This window comes from Helianthus annuus, chromosome 7 (assembly GCF_002127325.2).
Source record: "Helianthus annuus cultivar XRQ/B chromosome 7, HanXRQr2.0-SUNRISE, whole genome shotgun sequence".
NCBI lineage: Eukaryota > Viridiplantae > Streptophyta > Magnoliopsida > Asterales > Asteraceae > Helianthus > Helianthus annuus.
This window is the reverse complement of record NC_035439.2, coordinates 81,768,289-81,788,049: the sequence shown is the minus strand read 5'-3', so window position 1 is coordinate 81,788,049 and position 19,761 is coordinate 81,768,289. Positions and strand designations below refer to the sequence as shown.

Sequence of the window (19,761 nt, the reverse complement as noted above, 5' to 3'; positions counted from 1 at the left end):
ATACTGTATGGTAACCCTAAATGGTGCTTGTACCTTCAAACGAATAAATCATGGATCGTACGGAAGCAAAACGCGGAAGAAAGTGAGAGATTACAAGCTACAGGGGTTAACTGTGTCAACATGTTTAATTATACCTCTGAGTGACCCTTTAACGCTCCCGAGGCTTTGTAACAGTTTTATACGCTCACTAGAACATACTGTATAAATTCCGCGAAGTTCCGTTTTAAAACGAGAAAGTTATGATCGAATTCGTATGAGAAGGGTTAAAAGCGTCAACAATGAAAGTTAAGACTTTCTGAATAATTAATAAACTAACCGGGGACTTAACAACGTGGGTAAATAACAAGAGGTCCTTAGTTGTAATTAACCGAGGGCCAAAACGCAAAGTTACCCCTTCAAACCCGAAAGGTCAGGTTAATAATTACGAAAGATTTCGTTATTAATTATCAGGATTTCGTAATCATTACAAAAGATTTTAAAAACCTGAAATTTTAACCTCTCGCGACCCGCGTAAGGATTAGGCTTAAGTTGAGGCGGGCCGCGAGCCACCTAAGATACGCGCCTGAAGTTTGAATCTCAGGCGACCCGCGTACAAACGCATGGCAACTCCCATGCGGGCCGCATTAGACGCCCAGATGCAGAAAGTTTGTATTTTCTTGCCTTTTGAGCTCATGAACGATCAAACATGCAATAAGAGAGGCATGGGCGCCCCCTACTCGACCCATAGCTCTATGGGACACCTGCCCATCATCCATGATCAGTGTAGAGTGTTGTGTAATGATCTTGAGGGCTTTGTTGCACTATAAATAGCCACATTTGGCTCATAACATTCACACAACTCAAACACTCAACTACTGATCATTCTAAAGCTCTCAAGCATTTCTTCTCTGCTCTCTAAGCAAGATACAACTTCTGTAAGTCGTTCAAATCCATTTTGGTCTTATATTTCCATAGATTTAGCTCATAAACCAAACCGTCGTAACTAACGGTTGTCATAGCGATAATTCACAAACGGTCAAGTGAATTGTCGGATCAAAAGTAGTTATGAGTTGGTACTTATGTGGGTAATAAACCCCTAAAAGGGTTCCCTCTGATCACCACTTTAACTATGTCAAATGTCGAGTCAAACGTGCACTTAAAAAGGCGACAGAAAGCTATTTTGCCGTTTTATACATAATCTGTAATGTATATGCTATGAAACCTGTTTTGACACTCATAAAACATGATATTAAGTATATAAACTTGTTTACGCTCGTTTGGACCGGACATTTGCTATATTGACCCGGTTCGGAGCCGAATGTCGCAAAAGTTTGACTTTCGCTTTGACTTCAGTTCTGACCCGTTTTAGTGAGGTATAGATATGCCTTAGGACTCTCTTAGGACCAGGTTACATGATGGTATAGACCTCTGTGATCGGTTCATGAATTGTCCGAGTCTTTTACGCATTTCCGTTAATCGCCTAAAAGTTGACCGTAACGGCCTTTTAAAAATAAAACGAGTGTTTCGGACACGTGGACGGACCATAACCTTGCTTACTAAATTATAAGAATGTCCTTAAAGTTTCACGTCAATCCGAGGTCTAGAATGAGAGTTATGCTAAATAGCGCAATTAAAGTAAACTTTTGTAATAAACGACGCAATTAGCATAACACCCATCTAAACCAAGATTTCGTCTCCAAAACTTTTACCCACTGTAGTAAAATAATACTTTTGGAATTTTAAAGATTTTTAATAATTTTTACCTTGCTCATAACCTGCGGTTATGGCTACGGTTCGGTAAATACCGAATATGCCCTTTTCGGCCAAAACTTGAGTTCTACAAGGTCTTTTGACCCGATTCCAGTTGCTACTGATTTTAAATAATAAATAAAGTATTTTAGACTTTATGAACTGTTCGGGAAACTCAGATTTCCTGTAGAACTCGAAAAGCCCTTTTAAAAGTCTTTAAAACGACCGAAAAGCCCCTACGGGGCATAATATTAACCTAAACTCGTTACGGGCATCACGGAAGGTATCCTACTGATACCACAACCTCTTTAAGGCATATTGACTTAGGAAATAAGCGTAAGGCTCTCATGGTTAACCGTTTCGCCTATAGAGCGCACGGTTCGGCTTATGAAACTAGTTTTCGTAAATTAGCCGATACGGGTCAAATCATATTATTTGGACCCCAAAATCCAGAGTGTGAACCTTGAACCCATATAAAACAAGTCTCTGAACTTGTTTGGGGCAGAATCACATTCCATTCTCGGTTTTCACCTTTTCGCGCGATTAAACCATATTTATATACCGGAACCAACCGGTCTAGGCTACGGCCAATATAAAGACCCGTTAGGATTCTAAGAGGTTAATTAAAACCTTCGTTCCAGATTAGTAGCCCAGTAAAAGCTATCGGTGATTTAATCAAATTAAGGAATAATACTTGCAAAGGTAAATACTTTAACTTATTTCCCCTATACGGGCTTGGGTTACGGTATGTTAATACCGCTTGATTGAGCATTATATTTTTCCATCGCTTAGGTGGTTAATTAAATAGTATGATCGGCTCATTTAAACAGTTTTGTTTCTTAAAAGCCTTTGGGGGGTTTAATGACCGTTGTCCCGGATATCCTTGGCATCATTTTACGAAATGGCCACGACCATCGACATCCCGGTGTAGGCGTACACCCGGTATATATTGTCGACATTAAATTAAAAGACGTAGCCATTGGTTTTTATACTACGGTTTTACGCAATGTGGTGTGTCTAAAAATCTTTAACCCGACACGACCCGGGCTACTGAACGCATAAAAGAACATGTAAAACGTTCACAAGATTTTAATAATTTTCCCAAGTTATAAAAGAGTTTGTGCCTTGTGCATTCAAACCAATTTTAATAAACATTTTCAAATGTGTCAGTTGAACGTATTTACCAGTGTAAACTGACGTATTTTCCCCAAAAAGATTAAGTGCAGGTACTATACGAAATGGGCTGGTATTAGCTTCCTAAGCATCACGAATAGTCTCGCAAACTCGATGCCGTATCTGAATGAACAATATTTTATTATTATTTTGATCCGCTGTGGATATATTCGACTTCTGTAATACATTTGATATTACAACCAAAGGTTGAAGTATATATTTATCTTTAAGCTTCCGCTGTGCATTTATATAATTGTGTGGTTTGACTATATTGTTGCCAACATCGTCACGGTAATCCCCCACCGGGCCCACCGGTGAAACACGTGGAAATCGGGGTGTGACAAATTTGCTGAGATAGAGACTTATGTTGGCCACGTCGAGGATCAAGACCGCCAGATTGCTGACCTCCAACAGATGGGTGTGCTGAAGGATCTTAAGATAGCTGATCTTGAGAAGGAGCTCCGGGCCACCAAGGATAATGCTGCCAGGATGCTGATCAATTTTGATTATGAGAAGCATGAGATCACCCAGGATGCCAAGGTCTCTGCTGCAATAACCATGTATAAGATCCAGCTACAGATGGCTATGGAGGGTCAGGATCCTGCCTTCGACAAAAGCACATGGGATGTAGAGGGTTGGAAGGCGAGGCTAGCAGAGCTTGAGGATGATGAAGAGGCTGAGGAGGTCCCGATGGTTGAGGGTGGAGAGGCTGGCAAGGATCATGCTGGTGAGGCAAGTGGAGCTGGTGGTGATGGTGCAGCGAAGGATTGAGCTGCAGGATTGGGCGATGAAGGGAACTTCTAGACATAGCCAGAGCCCAATTTTTTTGTTTGATGGTTGTAATGTTTTAAAACAATTATGGTCTGTATTTGAACAATAGGTTTAGGGTTGAGGATCTAGGATCCTGTGAACAATAGGTAGGATTACAAATGGTGGAGGGATCCTCTGTTTGGGGGATGAAGTCATTATGATCCTGCCGCCTTTTAATTTCCTGCATGCTGTGACCGCACAAACAATGGACACCCTTTGCCAACCCATGTGGACGGGCCACGTTTTGCTGGTAGAAACGTGGGTTGGCAATTTTGACAACTTTGAAGGGTTTTAAGCCTTTGTTAATAAAATAACTCTAATCTTTTTTGGCTTATCTCGTATTGTTATCTTTTTAATTTCCAATTGTTTTGATACATATTTGTTTGAGTAAGAAAAGTTAAGCAAATTATGTTTAAGAAATTTAGGATATGATCCTGGATCAAATATCCTATAATCGAAAATTTTCAAAGTAGTTTATTTTAAGGATCATAGGTTCAGTTGTCAAAGTCTAAGGGTTATTCAAATAAATAATGAATGAAATTGAAAATAGTTAAGGATCATACCTGAGGATCCAAGTTAGGATCCTAACCTTTAATCAGGATAACCATAAGTGAAACTTTAATGGATAATAAGGATTAAGGATCCTTAATTGTTTAACTTCGAAAACCTGAAAAATAGGACATAACTTGGGACTAAGCCAATATAAAAGATAAGTTAGTAACTGGGGACATGCCCAAAGGATAACTGGGGACGAGCCCAAAGGATCACTGGGGACAAGCCCGAAGGATAACTGGGGACGAGCCCAAAGGATCACTGGGGACAAGCCCGAAGGATAACTGGGGACAAGCCCAAGGATCGTATGTAAACTGGAGTATGGCCCTCACTGGCGACTATCCAAACTTAGTGACATGAAAATGCCAAAACCTTAGCTAACGTGAAAACGTTAGAAACCTTAGGAACGGATGTATGGTACGTCTACCATTATACGTAGGATCCTGGGTATAGCCAGTACGATGAGGTTATCAGCCCCTAAAGCGAGTACTGGTCCCAAAGACGTGAACTATACCAGGATCATCGTGCGCTACAGGCGAAAACTGGGGACAAGCCCAAGGATAACTGGGGACAAGCCCAAGGATCTGAGTTGCTTCTGAAGGTTGTCGACATTATGCTAAGGATACCTGAACTTATCAGAACTCAAAATCTCGTGAGAGAAGGATGAAGGATACATGATCCTTATCCTTAAATAAGAAGATATGTAAATAAGAGTTCAAGCTTAGGACATTACCAGAGTAAGGATCATTGATGCTTCAGGGATCCTTGAAGGATACTTCCAATGTAAGGATCACTCATGCCAGAAGGATCCTGCTTACATGAAATATTTTTTCAAGTGGACAGCATTCCAGGCTCTTGGTAACAGATTACCCTCCATGGTAAGCAACCTATATGCCCCCTTTCCTGCTTCGGCTTCGATCAAATAAGGGCCTTCCCATTTTGGTGCCAATTTCCCATCAGCAGGATTGGTGGTATTTTGGAATGCTTTTCTCAATACCATATCCCCAGCTTGGAATTTCCATATCCTGACATTTTTGTTGTAAGCACCAGCCATTCTTTGTTGGTAGCTAGCCATCCTTATCCTAGCCAGATCCCTGATTTCTTCAATAGTATCCAAGTCTTGAGCCAGGTTTGCATCATTCTCCTCAGGATCACGGGTACTTGTTCTAGCAGTTGGAACCACCATTTCTGTTGGGATCACTGATTCTGCCCCAAATACCAAAGAGAAGGGTGTTTGACCAGTAGCATTCTTGGGAGTTGTCCTATCAGCCCAAAGCACATAAGGCAATTCCTCTGCCCATTTCCCCTTCTTGGATCCAAGTTTCTTCTTCAGATTGTTGATGATGATCTTGTTGGATGATTCTGCTTGACCATTAGCTTGTGGGTGTACTGGTGTTGATGTTATCATCTTAATCCCCCAATTGTCACAAAAGTTAGTAGTCCTGCTCCCAATAAATTGGGAACCATTATCACATACAATTTCAGAAGGAATGCCAAATCTAGTTATAATGTTTCTCTTAATAAAGGATATAACTTCCTTCTCTCTGACTTGGGCAAAAGCTTCAGCCTCTATCCACTTGGAGAAGTAGTCAGTCATAGCAAGCATGAATACTTTTCCACCAGGTGCCTTAGGGAGCTTGCCAACTATATCCGTCCCCCATCTCATGAATGGCCAAGAGGATGGTATAGGATGTAGAAATTCAGCCGGCTGATGAAGGATATTGCTGTGTCTTTGACAAGGATCACACTTCTTAGCATACTCCACAGCATCCCTTTTCATAGTTGGCCAGTAGTATTCTGTCCTTAAGATCCTTGAGAACAATGCCCTGCCCCCAGTGTGGTTTCCACAATCTCCTTCATGGAAGTCTTTTAACACTTCTTGAACTTCAGGATCCTCGATACATCTTAAATATGGTCCTGCAAGAGATCGCTTATATAGCACATTATTTAAGATTGTGAATTGAGATACCTTAATCCTGAAAGCCCTAGGATTTTCTCCCATAGGAATCTCCCCGTGTTGTAAGTATCTCATGATTGGTGAGGTCCATGATCCTGAATAAGATTGAGTATCCTCACTAGGGATCATTGCAGTATCCTCTTCTATTTCCATGGCCACCTGATTTTCAATAGCAGGAGCCAGGATATGGATGATGGGGATACTTATATCCTCCGGGATTTTCAAAGATGATCCTAGATTGGCCAATGCATCAGCTTCTGTATTTTCCTCCCTTGGTACCTGTGTCAAACTGAAAGAAACAAAGGAGAGTGCCAATTCTTTGACTATCTCTAAATATTTGGTTAGTTTTTCACCTTTAACAACATAGGATCCATTAAAATGATTAGTGATTAACAATGAATCCACGTATACCTCAAGATACCTGATCCCTATATGCTTAGCAATTTGTAAGCCAGCGATTAAGGCTTCATATTCAGCCTCATTATTAGTGGCTTGGAACTCACAAGCTATGGAATGGGGTATTATGTCCCCCTGTGGCGATTTAAGTAGTATACCAAGCCCCGTGCCTTTAACATTTGAGGATCCGTCAGTATGTAGTATCCAAGGATCCTTGGTTTCATCCAGCTGCTGGACTTCCAATTCGGCTTCCTTTTGTAAATCACTACTGAAATCAGCCACAAAGTCTGCTAATGCTTGGGATTTGATGGCTGTTCTAGGCTCATATCTTATATCATGGGCACTAAGCTTTACTGCCCACTTAGCCATTCTGCCGGACATCTCTGGTTTCCTGAGGACATTCTTAATTGGAAAATTAGTTCTAACAACAATAACATGGGTTTCAAAATAATGTCTTAGTTTAGTAGATGCCATAATCAGTGCAAGAATAAGTTTTTCAAGGTGTGAATACCTGGATTCAGCATCAAGCAAACTCTTACTTACATAATAGACAGGATATTGTGTACCTTCATGATCCTTAACAAGGACTGCACTTACTGCTTTTGAGGATACCGCAAGGTATAAGGATAACACATCTCCTTTTTCTGGTTTCATCAATGCTGGGGCTGAGGACATGTATTCTTTTAGGGCTTGTAAAGCATTCTCATGCTTTTCAGTCCATTCGAATTTCTTGTTCTTTCTTAGGATATCATAGAATTCTTTACACTTTTCTGAGGATTTGGATATGAATCTGTTTAGAGCTGCTATCCTGCCTGTTAGCCTTTGCACATCCTTAGCGTTGGCAGGGGATTTGATATTCACCAATGCTTTGATTTGTTCTGGGCTTGCTTCAATGCCCCTCTGGGTTACCATATATCCTAAGAATTTACCTGCTTTAACACCAAAGTGACATTTTGAAGGATTAAGCTTCATGTTATAATTATCAAGGATATCAAATGCTTCCTCCAAGTCCCTTAGGTGATCCTCAGCTTTTTTGGATTTCACCACCATATCGTCTATGTACACTTCCATGGTTTGTCCAATTTGATCTTTGAACATCATATTCACCAGCCTTTGATATGTTGCACCTGCATTTCTTAATCCAAAAGGCATAGCAATATAACAATATAAACCGGTTGGGGTCATAAAGGCCGTATCCTCTTGGTCAGATGGTTCCATCTGAATTTGTTGGAATCCAGATGATGCATCCATAAAGGTTAACAGTTCATGACCCGCCGTTGCATCCACCATAGAGTCAATGTGGGGTAATGGGAAAGGATCCTTGGGACATGCCTTATTCAAATCAGTGAAATCGACACATACCCTCCACTTTCCATTTTTCTTTTGAACAACAACCACATTGGCTAACCATTTTGGATACTTCACTTCTCTAATCATACCTGCTCGTAGTAATCTTTCTACCTCTTCCTGGATAATGGCATTTCTTTCTGGTGCAAACTTCCTCCTTTTTTGATGGATTGGTTTGACTGACCTGTCAATGCCAAGTTTATGAGTGATAATATCCTTAGATATACCTGTCATATCCTCATGTTTCCATGCAAAGGTAGATTTTCTTCTTTTGAGGAAGGATACTATGTTTTCTTTCATTTTATCAAGGATCCCTGATCCGACGTAGATCTTGGATTCAGGATCATCAGGATCCAAGAGGATTTCGTCCACATCCTGCTCTCTTGCCTCCAAGACACCCCTTGGAGGATACTTTAATTGCTATTGCTCCCTTGATTTCGAGGCTAGTTTCATTGATGAGGTGTAACAATCCTTAGCCTCCTGTTGATCACTATCGATCTTGATTATTCCCCATGGGCTAGGAAGCTTCACACACTGATGGTAGGTGGACGGGACTGCCTTCATATCGTGTATCCAGGGCCTGCCAAGGATAACATTACAACAAGAAAAACAGTCAATAACACAAAATTTTTGATAATTATGTAATCCTTCCACATAAATTGGGAGTTTAATGTCCCCCAGGGTTTTCTTAGTTTCGCCACTAAATCCTACAAGCACGGAGGATCTTGGGGTGATATCTGATTCCGGGATACCCATTTTCTTCAGAACATCAAGCTGGATAATATTTACTGAGCTTCCTCCGTCAATAAGGATCCTGCGGACAAAATGGTTAGAAATAAAAAGAGTAATAACTAAACTATCATGATGAGGATCCTGGATGTTAATTCTATCATCCTCATCAAAGGTTATGGTTTTTCCTTCCGAGACACTTGATGTTCGAATAGGTCTTTCTCCGTTATCCATTTTAGCTTCCTTTGCATGCCTTTTAGCTGCTGAGAAGGATGTACCACGGATGTCTGATCCTCCAGATATAAAGTTGATCACTTGTGTATCTACTGGAGGAGCTGGAGCTTTCTCAGGGATCCTTTCAGGATCCTGAGTCCTTTGCTTTTTTCTTCCCAACAATTCTTTCAAATGCCCCTTGCTCAGCAGATATCCAATTTCCTTTCATAATGCGATGCATTCCTCTGTCAAATGCCAAAAATCTTCATGGTATGCACACCACTTTGATTTATCTTTAGTTGCGGCTGTTTTGTCATTTTTTCTGGGCCATCTGGCCTTTTCTCCTAGATTCTGCATTGCAAGGATTAGTTCATGATTATCAACGGAAAAACAGTATTCAGAAATTGGAGGATAATCTTCATCATCCTCTTCTTGGTCTACAGCATGCACATTCTGATTGTCAGTTCTGTTATAGGATTTGAATTTGTTGCTTTTGAAAGAGGATCCTTGCTTTTCTTGTTTTAAGGATCCTACTTGTCTCTCCTGGATCCTCTTGTCATCCTCTAGCCGGATGAACCTGAGTGCCCGAGTTCTTACTTCGTCTAGGTTCCTGCACGGTGTCATAACAAGATCATCATAGAACAATGAATCCTTAAGCAATCCCATCTTGAAGGCCTCAACAGCTGTGGCCACATCCAAGTTAGGAATGTCCAAGGATTCTTTACTAAACTTGGTTATATAATCCCTTAATGATTCATTATGACCCGGTGTTATCCTATATAGATCACTAGTCAATCGTTCAAATTTTCTGCTACAAGAAAATTGATTATTTAATAAGTTAACTAAATTAGCAAACGAAGTAATAGAGTAAGGGGGAAGACTTAGTAGCCATTTAAGAGCTGATCTAGTAAGAGTGGATCCAAATCCCTTGCACAGGCATGCTTCCTTTAACCTTTCTGGAATAGGATTGATCTCCATCCTCTCCCTGTATTGTGCTATGTGTTCCTCAGGATCCGTTGTACCATCATACAACTTCATAGTAGGGATATGGAATCTTTTGGGTATCTCAGCATCACAAATTGGTGGTGCAAAACGAGATACCTTATGGCTTCCATCTGCAATCTCCGGGATAGGTTTGACTACCCCTGGAACACTTGATATCATATCCTTCAGTTTTTGTAGTTCTCTGGCCATAACATGATTGATACCTGTATCCTGCATGAATCCATGGTTAGTGGTAAGAGAATTATTAAAAGTGTTACCTCCCATCGGGTTCAAGTTAGGAACATTGGATGTGAATCCATATTGCTGGGATTCTGGGATGATTGATGGACCAGTGGAAGCGATGGACTGCATCGGAATAAAATCTCCTTGATGGACATCTGGACTTCCTGTTTGCAAATTCTTCAAGGATCCTGGCATCTGAAGGGATCCCTGAATATGGGATGATCCTGGAACTAAGGAGGATCCTTGAACCTGGGATAATCCTGGAACGAAGGAGGATCCTTGAACCTGGGATAATCCTGGAACGAAGGAGGATCCTTGAACCTGGGATGATCCTGGAACGAAGGAGGATCCTTGAACCTGGGATAATCCTGGAACGAAGGAGGATCCTTGAACCTGGGATAATCCTGGAACGAAGGAGGATCCTTGAACCTGGGATAATTCTGGAACGAATGAGGATCCTTGAACTTGGGATGATCCTGGAACGAAGGAGGGTCCTGAGTTCATGAAGGATCCCATATGCTGAGTATAGGATCCTGCTGGTTGGAAATATGATCCTGATGCCTGAGTCACTACTGCTGGGCCGAAATGCACTCCTCTTGATCCATACATGTGTTGAACGTCTGGGACCTCTGATGGCTGAGAAGTAATCATCGGAGTATCAAAATTCAAAGATTTGGGCATTAGCGGGGAATGATCCTCTGCCGTTTTCTTTTGTCTTTTGAGATCTCCGATTTCCTTGAGGATCCTGTCATTAGTTTCATCCTGCTGCTGCATACGATCCCTCATCTGCAAAATCAAAGTAAATATATCACTAGTACTGGGAATAGAAGAAGTTAGAGCAGAAGATGATGGTTTAGAGGAGATAGGAGTTGGTCTCTTCTCAGCATTTTTCTGAGATCCAGCTGGTGGTGGAGGCAAAGGTGGAATGCCATTAGATGAATTGACTACAGACATCGCTGTGGAATTATTCTTCAACGATGAAGCCATGCTACACTTCCGAAATGATCACCAACAGAAAAACTTTCTTATGAATGAAGCACCAATTGCCCCACGGTGGGCGCCAAACTGTTTTGGTCAAAAATCACTTAAAGATAATGCAACCAAACTTTATGTAAACGGGGAATGATGCTTGGTATGATGAACAAAGTGAAGGATCACTCAAATGTAAAATGCACAAGTGACACAAGGATTTATACGAGGAAAAAGCGCTTGATCAATGAATGATCTCCGGCATAAAAAACCTCGGGTGATGGAAACTACCGATCACCAAACTTTAATATAACAAATATTGGTTACAACTTCGGATGGTAACGAGCTAGGTACAAGGATCTCTATAGTATCGTATGCTAAAGCGTGTGAGAAGTGTGTTGTGTCTTCCGAATGTTCAAGAGTGCCATTTATACAAGTGTGTGTGGTTCTATTTTAGGCAAATCACCTAACTACTAGCTCGTTACCCCTTTAGAAATAGAAGTAAATTTAGCCTAAATAATCGCCCTTGAATTGTGCTGAGTTTCCATATTTGCCATAACGTCCATCTTTGATTATGCATGTGCGAGATTATCGTGACAGATTCCTTGTTTACGTTGCTAAGACTGGATCCAACTCGTAATTCCTGCAAGATAATATTAAGTCCAAAGAGAACAGTCGTTAGTATGAGGATCCTTGGAATGATATCTGATCCTGATCCTGGAGCTCCTCTGAGGATCACTATCTGCCAAAGAAACAAGGATCACTTGTTAGGATCACATGTTAGGATCACATGTAAGGATCATAGGTCATAAAAATCCAGCCCTAACACATAATATACAGGATGTTGTGTACCTTTGTGATCCTTAACAAGGACCGCACTTACTGCTTTAGAAGAGACTGCCAAATATAAGGATAATATATCCCCTTTTTGTGGTTTCATCAAGGCAGGAGCTGAGAATAGGTAATCCTTAAGGGCTTTAAGAGCATTCTCATGCTTTTCAGTCCACTCAAATTTCTTGTTCTTTCTCAGGATGTCATAGAATTCCTTGCACTTCTCTGATGACTTTGAGATGAACCTGTTCAAGGCTGCGATCCTGCCTGTCAACCTTTGCACATCCTTAGCATTGGCAAGAGATTTAATATTCACAATCGCCTTGATTTTCTCTAGACTTGCTTCTATGCCTCTTTTGGTTACCATGTAACCTAGGAACTTGCCTGCCTTAACACCAAAGTGACACTTGGAAGGATTCAGTTTCATATTGAATTTATCAAGGATAACAAATGCTTCCTCCAGATCTCTAAGGTGATCCTCAGCTCTCTTGGACTTAACCACCATGTCATCTATATAGACTTCCATAGTGTGTCAAATTTGTTCTTTAAACATCATATTGACTAGCCTTTGATAGGTAGCACCTGCATTTCTTAGTCCGAATGACATATCAATATAATAATAGATACCAGTTGGGGTCATAAAGGCTGTATCCTCTTGATTAGATGGTTCCATCTGAATTTGTTGAAATCCAGATGAAGCATCCATGAAAGTCAACAACTCATGACCCGCGGTAGCATCCACCATGGAGTCAATGTGGGGTAATGGGAAAGGATCCTTGTTGTTTAAATCAGTAAAATCGACACATACCCTCCACTTTCCATTTTTCTTTTGAACAACAACCACATTGGCTAACCACCTTGGATACTTGACCACTCTAATCATACCTGCTCTGAGCAGCTTGTCTAATTCCTCTTGGATAATGGCATTCCTCTCAGGTGCAAACTTTCTCCTCTTTTGATGTATGGGTTTGAATGACCTGTCAATGCCAAGCTTATGAGTAATAATATCTTTAGAGATACCTGTCATGTCTTCATGCTTCCAGGCAAAGGTAGTTCTTCTCTTCTTGAGGAAGGATACTAGATCCTATTCGATGTCATTGAGGATCCCGGATCCTATGAAGATTTTGGATTCAGGATCTTGAGGATCCATCAGTATATCTTTCACATCTTGTTCTCTTGCCTCCAGGACATCTCTTGGAGGATGCTTTAATTGCTATTGCTCCCTAGGTCTTGTGGCTGGCTTCATCGATGAAGTGTAGCAATTCTTGGCTTCTTGTTGGTCACTCTCAATCATCACCACCCCTAAGGACTAGGAAGCTTTACACATTGATGATATGTAGATGGGACTGCTTTCATGTCATGTATCTATGGCCTGCCAAGGATAACATTGCAACATGATAAGCAATCTATAACACAAAATTTTTGAAAAGAACTAAGTCCCTCTATATAAATGGGAAGCTTAATGTCCCCTAATGTGTTCTTGGTTTCCCCACTGAATCCTAGAAGAACCGAAGATCTTGGGATAATTTCTGATTCAGGGATGTTTATCTTCTTGAGGACATCAAGCTGAATGATATTTATAGAGCTTCCTCCATCTATCAGGATCCTACGAACAAAATGATTAGATATAAACAATGTAATAACGAGACCATCATGATGAGGATCCTGAACATCCACACGATCATCCTCATCAAAGGTAATAACTTTCTCCTTTGTAACATTAGAGGTTCGGATGGGTCTATCCCCATTATCCATCTTGGTCTCCTTGGCATGCCTCTTGGCTAATGAAAAGGAAGTGCCACATATGTCTGATCCACCAGATATGAAGTTGATAATTTGTGCATCAGCAGGAGGAGCAGGAGCTCTTTCTGGAACCTTTTCAGGATCCTGGATCCTTGACCTTTTTCTTCCCAACAGCTCCTTCAAATGCCCTTTGCTTAATAAGTAACCAATCTCTTTTCTGAGTGCAATACATTCTTCAGTGAGATGACCGAAATCTTCGTGATATGCACACCATTTGGATTTGTCTTTTGTTGCAGTTGGCTTATCACTCTTTCTGGGCCATCTCACTTTTTCAGCTAGATTCTGCATTGCAAGGATTAGTTCATTATTATCAACAGAAAAACAATATTCAGAAATGGGAGGATAATCCTCATCATCCTCTTCTTGCTCCACTGCATGCACGTTCTGGTTATCTGACTTGTTGTATGACTTGGACTCGTTGTTCATGAAGTAGATTCCTTGCTTTTCCTGCTTCGAGGATCCTGCCTGTCTTTCTTGGATCCTTTTATCATCCTCTAATCGGATGAATCTAAGGGCCCTTGTTCTCACTTCATCTAGATTCCTGCAAGGGGTCATGACAAGATCACCATAGAACCGTGAATCCCTAAGTAATCCCATTTTAAAGGCTTCTATAGCCGTAGCAATATCCAAATTAGGAATGTCTAAGGATTCTTTACTGAATTTAGTGATATAATCTCTAAGTTATTCATTTTGACCTTGTGTTACCCTATATAGATCACTAGTTAAACGTTCAAATTTCCTACTACATGAGAATTGGCTATTGAACAGATTAACTAGATTAGCAAATGAAGTAATAGAGTAAGGGGGATGACTTAGTAGCCATTTAAGAGCTGATCCTGTCAGTGTGGATCCGAAACCCTTGCATAGACATGCTTCTTTTAACCTCTCAGGAATGGGATTGATCTCCATCCTTTCTTTGTATTGAGCTACATGCTCTTCTGGATCTGTTGAGCCATCATATAGCTTCATGGTTGGTGTTAGGAAACTTTATTTGTAAGTAAAACTTTATTTGTAAGTATTGAAGAAAATCTCAATCAACTGGATCTCTGAAGAAGATAACAGTCCTGAAGAACACAGCAAGATGAAGAAAATCAGTTGGGACAATTGAAAAGCAAAGTATCTACTACAAAGAATCACAAGTTGATCAAGAGTTGATTTGGATTATCAAAGAAGGTCATTTCTGATGGATCTGATGATATTTCTGATGAAATATCATCAGTTTCTAACAAATTCTGATCATCAGACTTTCTGATGATATGTTCACCAGAATTTCTGATGAAGTGGTTTATCAGAAATTCTGATAAAAGACCCACTTGTCTAAAAATCACAACTCTATCCTGCCACCCGTGACCGAAGCATGACATTATTGGTTTTCATGATTACAAATGCAACTTGAACGATGGATTCAATGAATATGTCAAATTGCTACTTTACGGAGGACTTATTGCATGAATAAACAATTGTTTATTCATGTCCACGGCCGTCTATAAATAGAAGGCTCGAGAGGCAGAAGATACTTGAGTTTGAAGCTTAGCATTCACACACAAACACCCAAACTCCACTGCTCTTCTCACCCACAGAAATCAAGATTCATTTGTATTAGATAATAATCTTACAATCACCTTGTTAAACTAATTTGTTTCAAAATGATATAAACTTGAGAATTCTGTAGGTCTTGTTTCTTGAAAGTCCGATTTCCATTTCCGCACATCTTTTTCACATATACTGAAATCACTTGCCATATTACGTAAAAAGAAGTTGTTAAGGCCATACTAGGTCCAACAATTGGTATCAGAGCAGATTGAATAAATTATTTTCAAACGATCAATTGCTCTTCTTCTTTTTTCTAAAGATGGCCAGCTTTCAAACCTGGAATATTGCTTTCAACATTGGTTTTATGTCCAAACCTCCGACTCTGGTCAGGGAGGAATACCCCCAATGGAAAATCAGGATGGTCAATTTCCTTAATGGTCATGACCGAGCTCTGTTTAGATCCATTGAAAGGGGTCCACATATACCAATGACTGAAATACCTGCAATTCCAGCAACTGACCAACTACCTGCTATCCCTGCCTTCCGAGCTCCCAAAAGTGAAATACTTTGGAGTGAGGAAGACAAGGAACTGGTAGCAGGGGATGAAAGAGCAAAATCAGTCTTAATAATGGCCATCCCCAATGACGTATTTTCACAAGTTGATGCTTGTGCATCAGCTAAGGAAATATGGGATCAGTTGGAAAATCTTTGTGAAGGAGGAGAAAGGATGAAAAGAAACAAGAGAACAAACAACGTATCATCCTATGAAAGGTTTAAAAGTTTACCTAATGAAAAGTTAAATGACACATATCAAAGGTTTACAAAACTTTTAAACGAGCTAAAGAAATTTGGAATAACTAAATCAAATGATGAAAGAAACATAAAATTTCTTGATGCTTTGCCTAGAGAATGGAGGAGTCTCACAATGACTTTGTCCTCAACCTTAGAACTAGGAAACATGAGTCTTCATGACTTATATAGCATCTTGATCCCCAGAGAGGAAGAAATATTTGAAGAAACCATTCAAAGAGGGGGATCTTTAGCTCTTATCTCTAACTCACAGAGACAAACAACTTCCAATGATCCACAACCATCAAACAGCCAGGCCTTTGAAACTTCTGATTCATCATCAGATTTTTCAGCCTTTGCTGATGCAATAGCACTGCTCACCAAAATGTTTGAGCAGAGGTTGAGGGGAGGAGGCCAGAGGTACCAGAGGAGTGATAGTAGGAGGATGGATGATAGATCTAAAGAAGAAGTTAGATCTAAGGATAAAGGAAAGGCTGAGGTGGTGTGTTACAAGTGCAAGCAAAAAGGTCATTATGTATCTGAGTGTAAGACCAAGAAGCTGAAAAATGTTGCATACTATGAAAAGAAGCTTGAGGAAGCTAAGAAGCAACAACAGCAAGTCAGCTTAATTGTTGGAACATATACATGGCTATCTGATGATTCTTCTGATGATGAAGAAGAAGAAATGGCCAACTTCTGTCTCATGGCACTTTCTGATGACATACCAGAAACTTCAAGACAACAGGTAAGTTTAGACAATTTTGATCTTGAACACAAGCTAAATGAGCTCATGTCAAATTTTTTAAACTTGCAAGTTAAACATCAATCAGATGGTAAAAAATCTGATGAGTTGCAAAGGACCTTGAATAAAATCATTCTTGAAAACCAATTACTTATAGAACAAAGTTTAGATCAAAGAGCTAAAATTGAGTTCTATGAAAATGAAAGAAGAGATCTTTACAAGAAAATCAATGATAAATAAATTAACGTAAGAGGTTTTCAAGAGGCAAAAGAATTCATAAATTTCATAGAGTCCACTCCAAAGAACAAAGGAGAAGGGTTGGGTTATGTAAGAACAAATAATAACAAACCCACTGTCATTGTAAAAGCAACTCAACAGACTTCTGATAAATTCTTATCAGAATCTGATTCTGAAACTTACAAATCAACACGTTCTGAATACTCCTTTAAAAAGCCAAATTTTGAACCAGAAAGAAGTGAATACAGTCAAGAGTTTGTAAAAACTCCAGAAGCAATTCAATCATCTTTTCAAAACTATCCCTTCATTCCATCACAAGAAGGAAAATCAGAAATTTCTGATGATTCCTGTATGTGTGTTGAAATACTGAAGCTTGTTCAACACCATCTCCAAAAGAAAAAGAAAAATTCTGTTAATGGCTCAGCATTTAACAGAAATTCTGATGAAAGGTCATCTAGAAGAAATAATAGAACCAGAATATCATCAGAAAGTGTACCCAAGCATGCCTGGGTACCTAAAACCCTCTAATCATTCCATTTCAGGACCATCATGTGCAGCAGATCTGGTACTGCGACTCAGGAAGCTCCAAGCACATGACTGGAGATAGGAGCTTACTCAGCAACTTTGTCTCAAAGCTGGGTAAAATGGTGAACTTTGGAAATGGAGTGAAAGGAAGGATAATGGGATACCGATGTATCAGGTATGGATGTTTGACCATTGAAAGAGTAGCTTATGTTGAAGGCTTAAAGTATAATTTGCTGAGCTGTGGTCAATTCTGTGACAAAGGTTTTCAAGTAACATTTTTACCAGAAAAATGCTTGCTAATAGGTATGGATGATAATAAAATATACTTGAGTGGGAAAAGAATAAGAAAATCAATCTATTACTTTGACTTCAAAGAAGAAAATGAACATCCTAAACTATGTTTATTTTCAAAAATCAACAAAGAAAGTAGTTGGTTGTGGCATAAAAGATTGGCTCACTTAAATTTCAAAAACCTAAACAAATTAGCAAGTAAAGGTCTGGTAAAAGGGTTACCTTTCATATCCTCTAAAAAGGATAAAATTTGTGATGCTTGTGAGATGGGAAAGTCAAAAAGAAGCGCTCACAAGTCAATTTCTGAATCTTCCATTACACAAAATTTGGAACTTTTACACATGGATTTGTGTGGACCCATAGGTACAGAAAGTTTTTCTGGAAAGAAATATATACTAGTAATAGTTGATGATTTTTCCAGATATACATGGGTTGAATTTTTGAGAAAGAAAAGTGAAACACCTGATTTGATCATTAATTTTATAAAGAAAATTGAAAATCTGTTAAAACTAACAGTAAGAAGGATCAGACCAGACAATAGGACAGAATTCAAAAATTCAAAATTGAAAGCTTTCTCGTAAACAAAGGAATCTCTCATGACTTTTCTGCTCCCAGAACCCCTCAACAAAATGGGGTTGTTGAAAGAAAAAATAGAACCTTAGTAGAAGCTGCCAGAACAATGCTTGCATATGCCAAAATGCCCTCTCACTTTTGGGCAGAAGCAATTGCAAATGCATGTTTTACTCAAAACAGAACTCTTATCAACAAAAGGCTAAACAAAACACCCTATAACATTATAAATAATAGAATTCCAAGTGTAAAATTTTTACACACATTTGGTTGTAGATGTTTTGTCTTCAATGATTTTGAAAGCCTTGAAAAATTTGACAGAAAAGCAGAAAAAGGTATTTTTCTTGGATATTCCTTGTCCTCAAAAGCTTATAGAATTTTTGTTCTTAATACAAGGACAATCAGAGAAAGTTTATATGTCTCATTTGATGACTCATCAGAGACTGAAGTTTCTGATGAATACATAAAAGAAATAAACTTTTCTGACAAACAGGAAAATTATGAGCATCTCTTTGAAATGATATCAGAAGATTTTCTAGAACATGATAAAGCTTGTACATTTAAATCATCATAAATATCATGTACTAACCCTGAAGAACAAGTAAATAGCACAACAGAAAATCAAAATTCTGGTGCTTTACATGGAACAGAGGTAACTGAACAGGGGGAAACTTCAAATCCATCAGAACCAACAATTGTGCAAAACAGGTTAAGATGGATCAAAGGGCATGTTCATTCTGATATCATTGGCAATCCAGCTGATGGTGTGAGAACAAGATCTGCAACTGCACATGAATGTGCATATGCTGGGTTCTTAAGCACAATAGAACCCAAATCTGCCAAAGAAGCTCTGAATGATCCAGATTGGATACAAGCTATGCAAGAGGATCTGGATCAATTCAAAAAGAGCAAGGTATGGGATCTGGTACCTAAGCCCAAAGACAAATCTATCATAGGTTCAAAATGGGTATACAGGAATAAATCTGATGAAAATGGCATAATCATAAGGAACAAAGAAAGGTTAGTAGTCAAAGGTTACTGTCAACAAGAAGGTATTGATTATGATGAAACCTTTGCACCAGTAGCTAGATTAGAAGCTGTAAGAATTTTTCTTGCTTATGCTGCATCCAAGGATTTCAAAGTTTATCAACTGGATGTAAAATCAGCTTTCCTAAATGGTAAAATTGAAGAAGAAGTTTATGTGCAACAACCTGAAGGCTTTGTTGATCCAGAATTTCAAAATCATGTTTATAGATTAAACAAAGCCTTGTATGGATTGAAGCAAGCTCCTAGAGCCTGGTATGAAACATTATCAAACTTCTTACTCAATTCTGGATTT

At 39.4% G+C, this 19,761-nt stretch overlaps 1 protein-coding gene across 1 annotated transcript in view; it reads right to left on the bottom strand.

Moving 5' to 3' along the window:
- Positions 1-14,332, bottom strand: part of LOC118480204 — a 46,213-nt gene extending 31,881 nt beyond the window's left edge. The window contains exons 1-2 of the mRNA XM_035974927.1: positions 14,117-14,332; positions 13,637-14,017 (exon numbers count right to left, since the gene is read on the bottom strand). Of these exons, the coding sequence (XP_035830820.1) occupies positions 13,637-14,017; positions 14,117-14,332 (597 nt within the window). The remainder of the gene's footprint in view (positions 1-13,636; positions 14,018-14,116) is intronic.
- Positions 14,333-19,761: the final 5,429 nt, after the last annotated feature.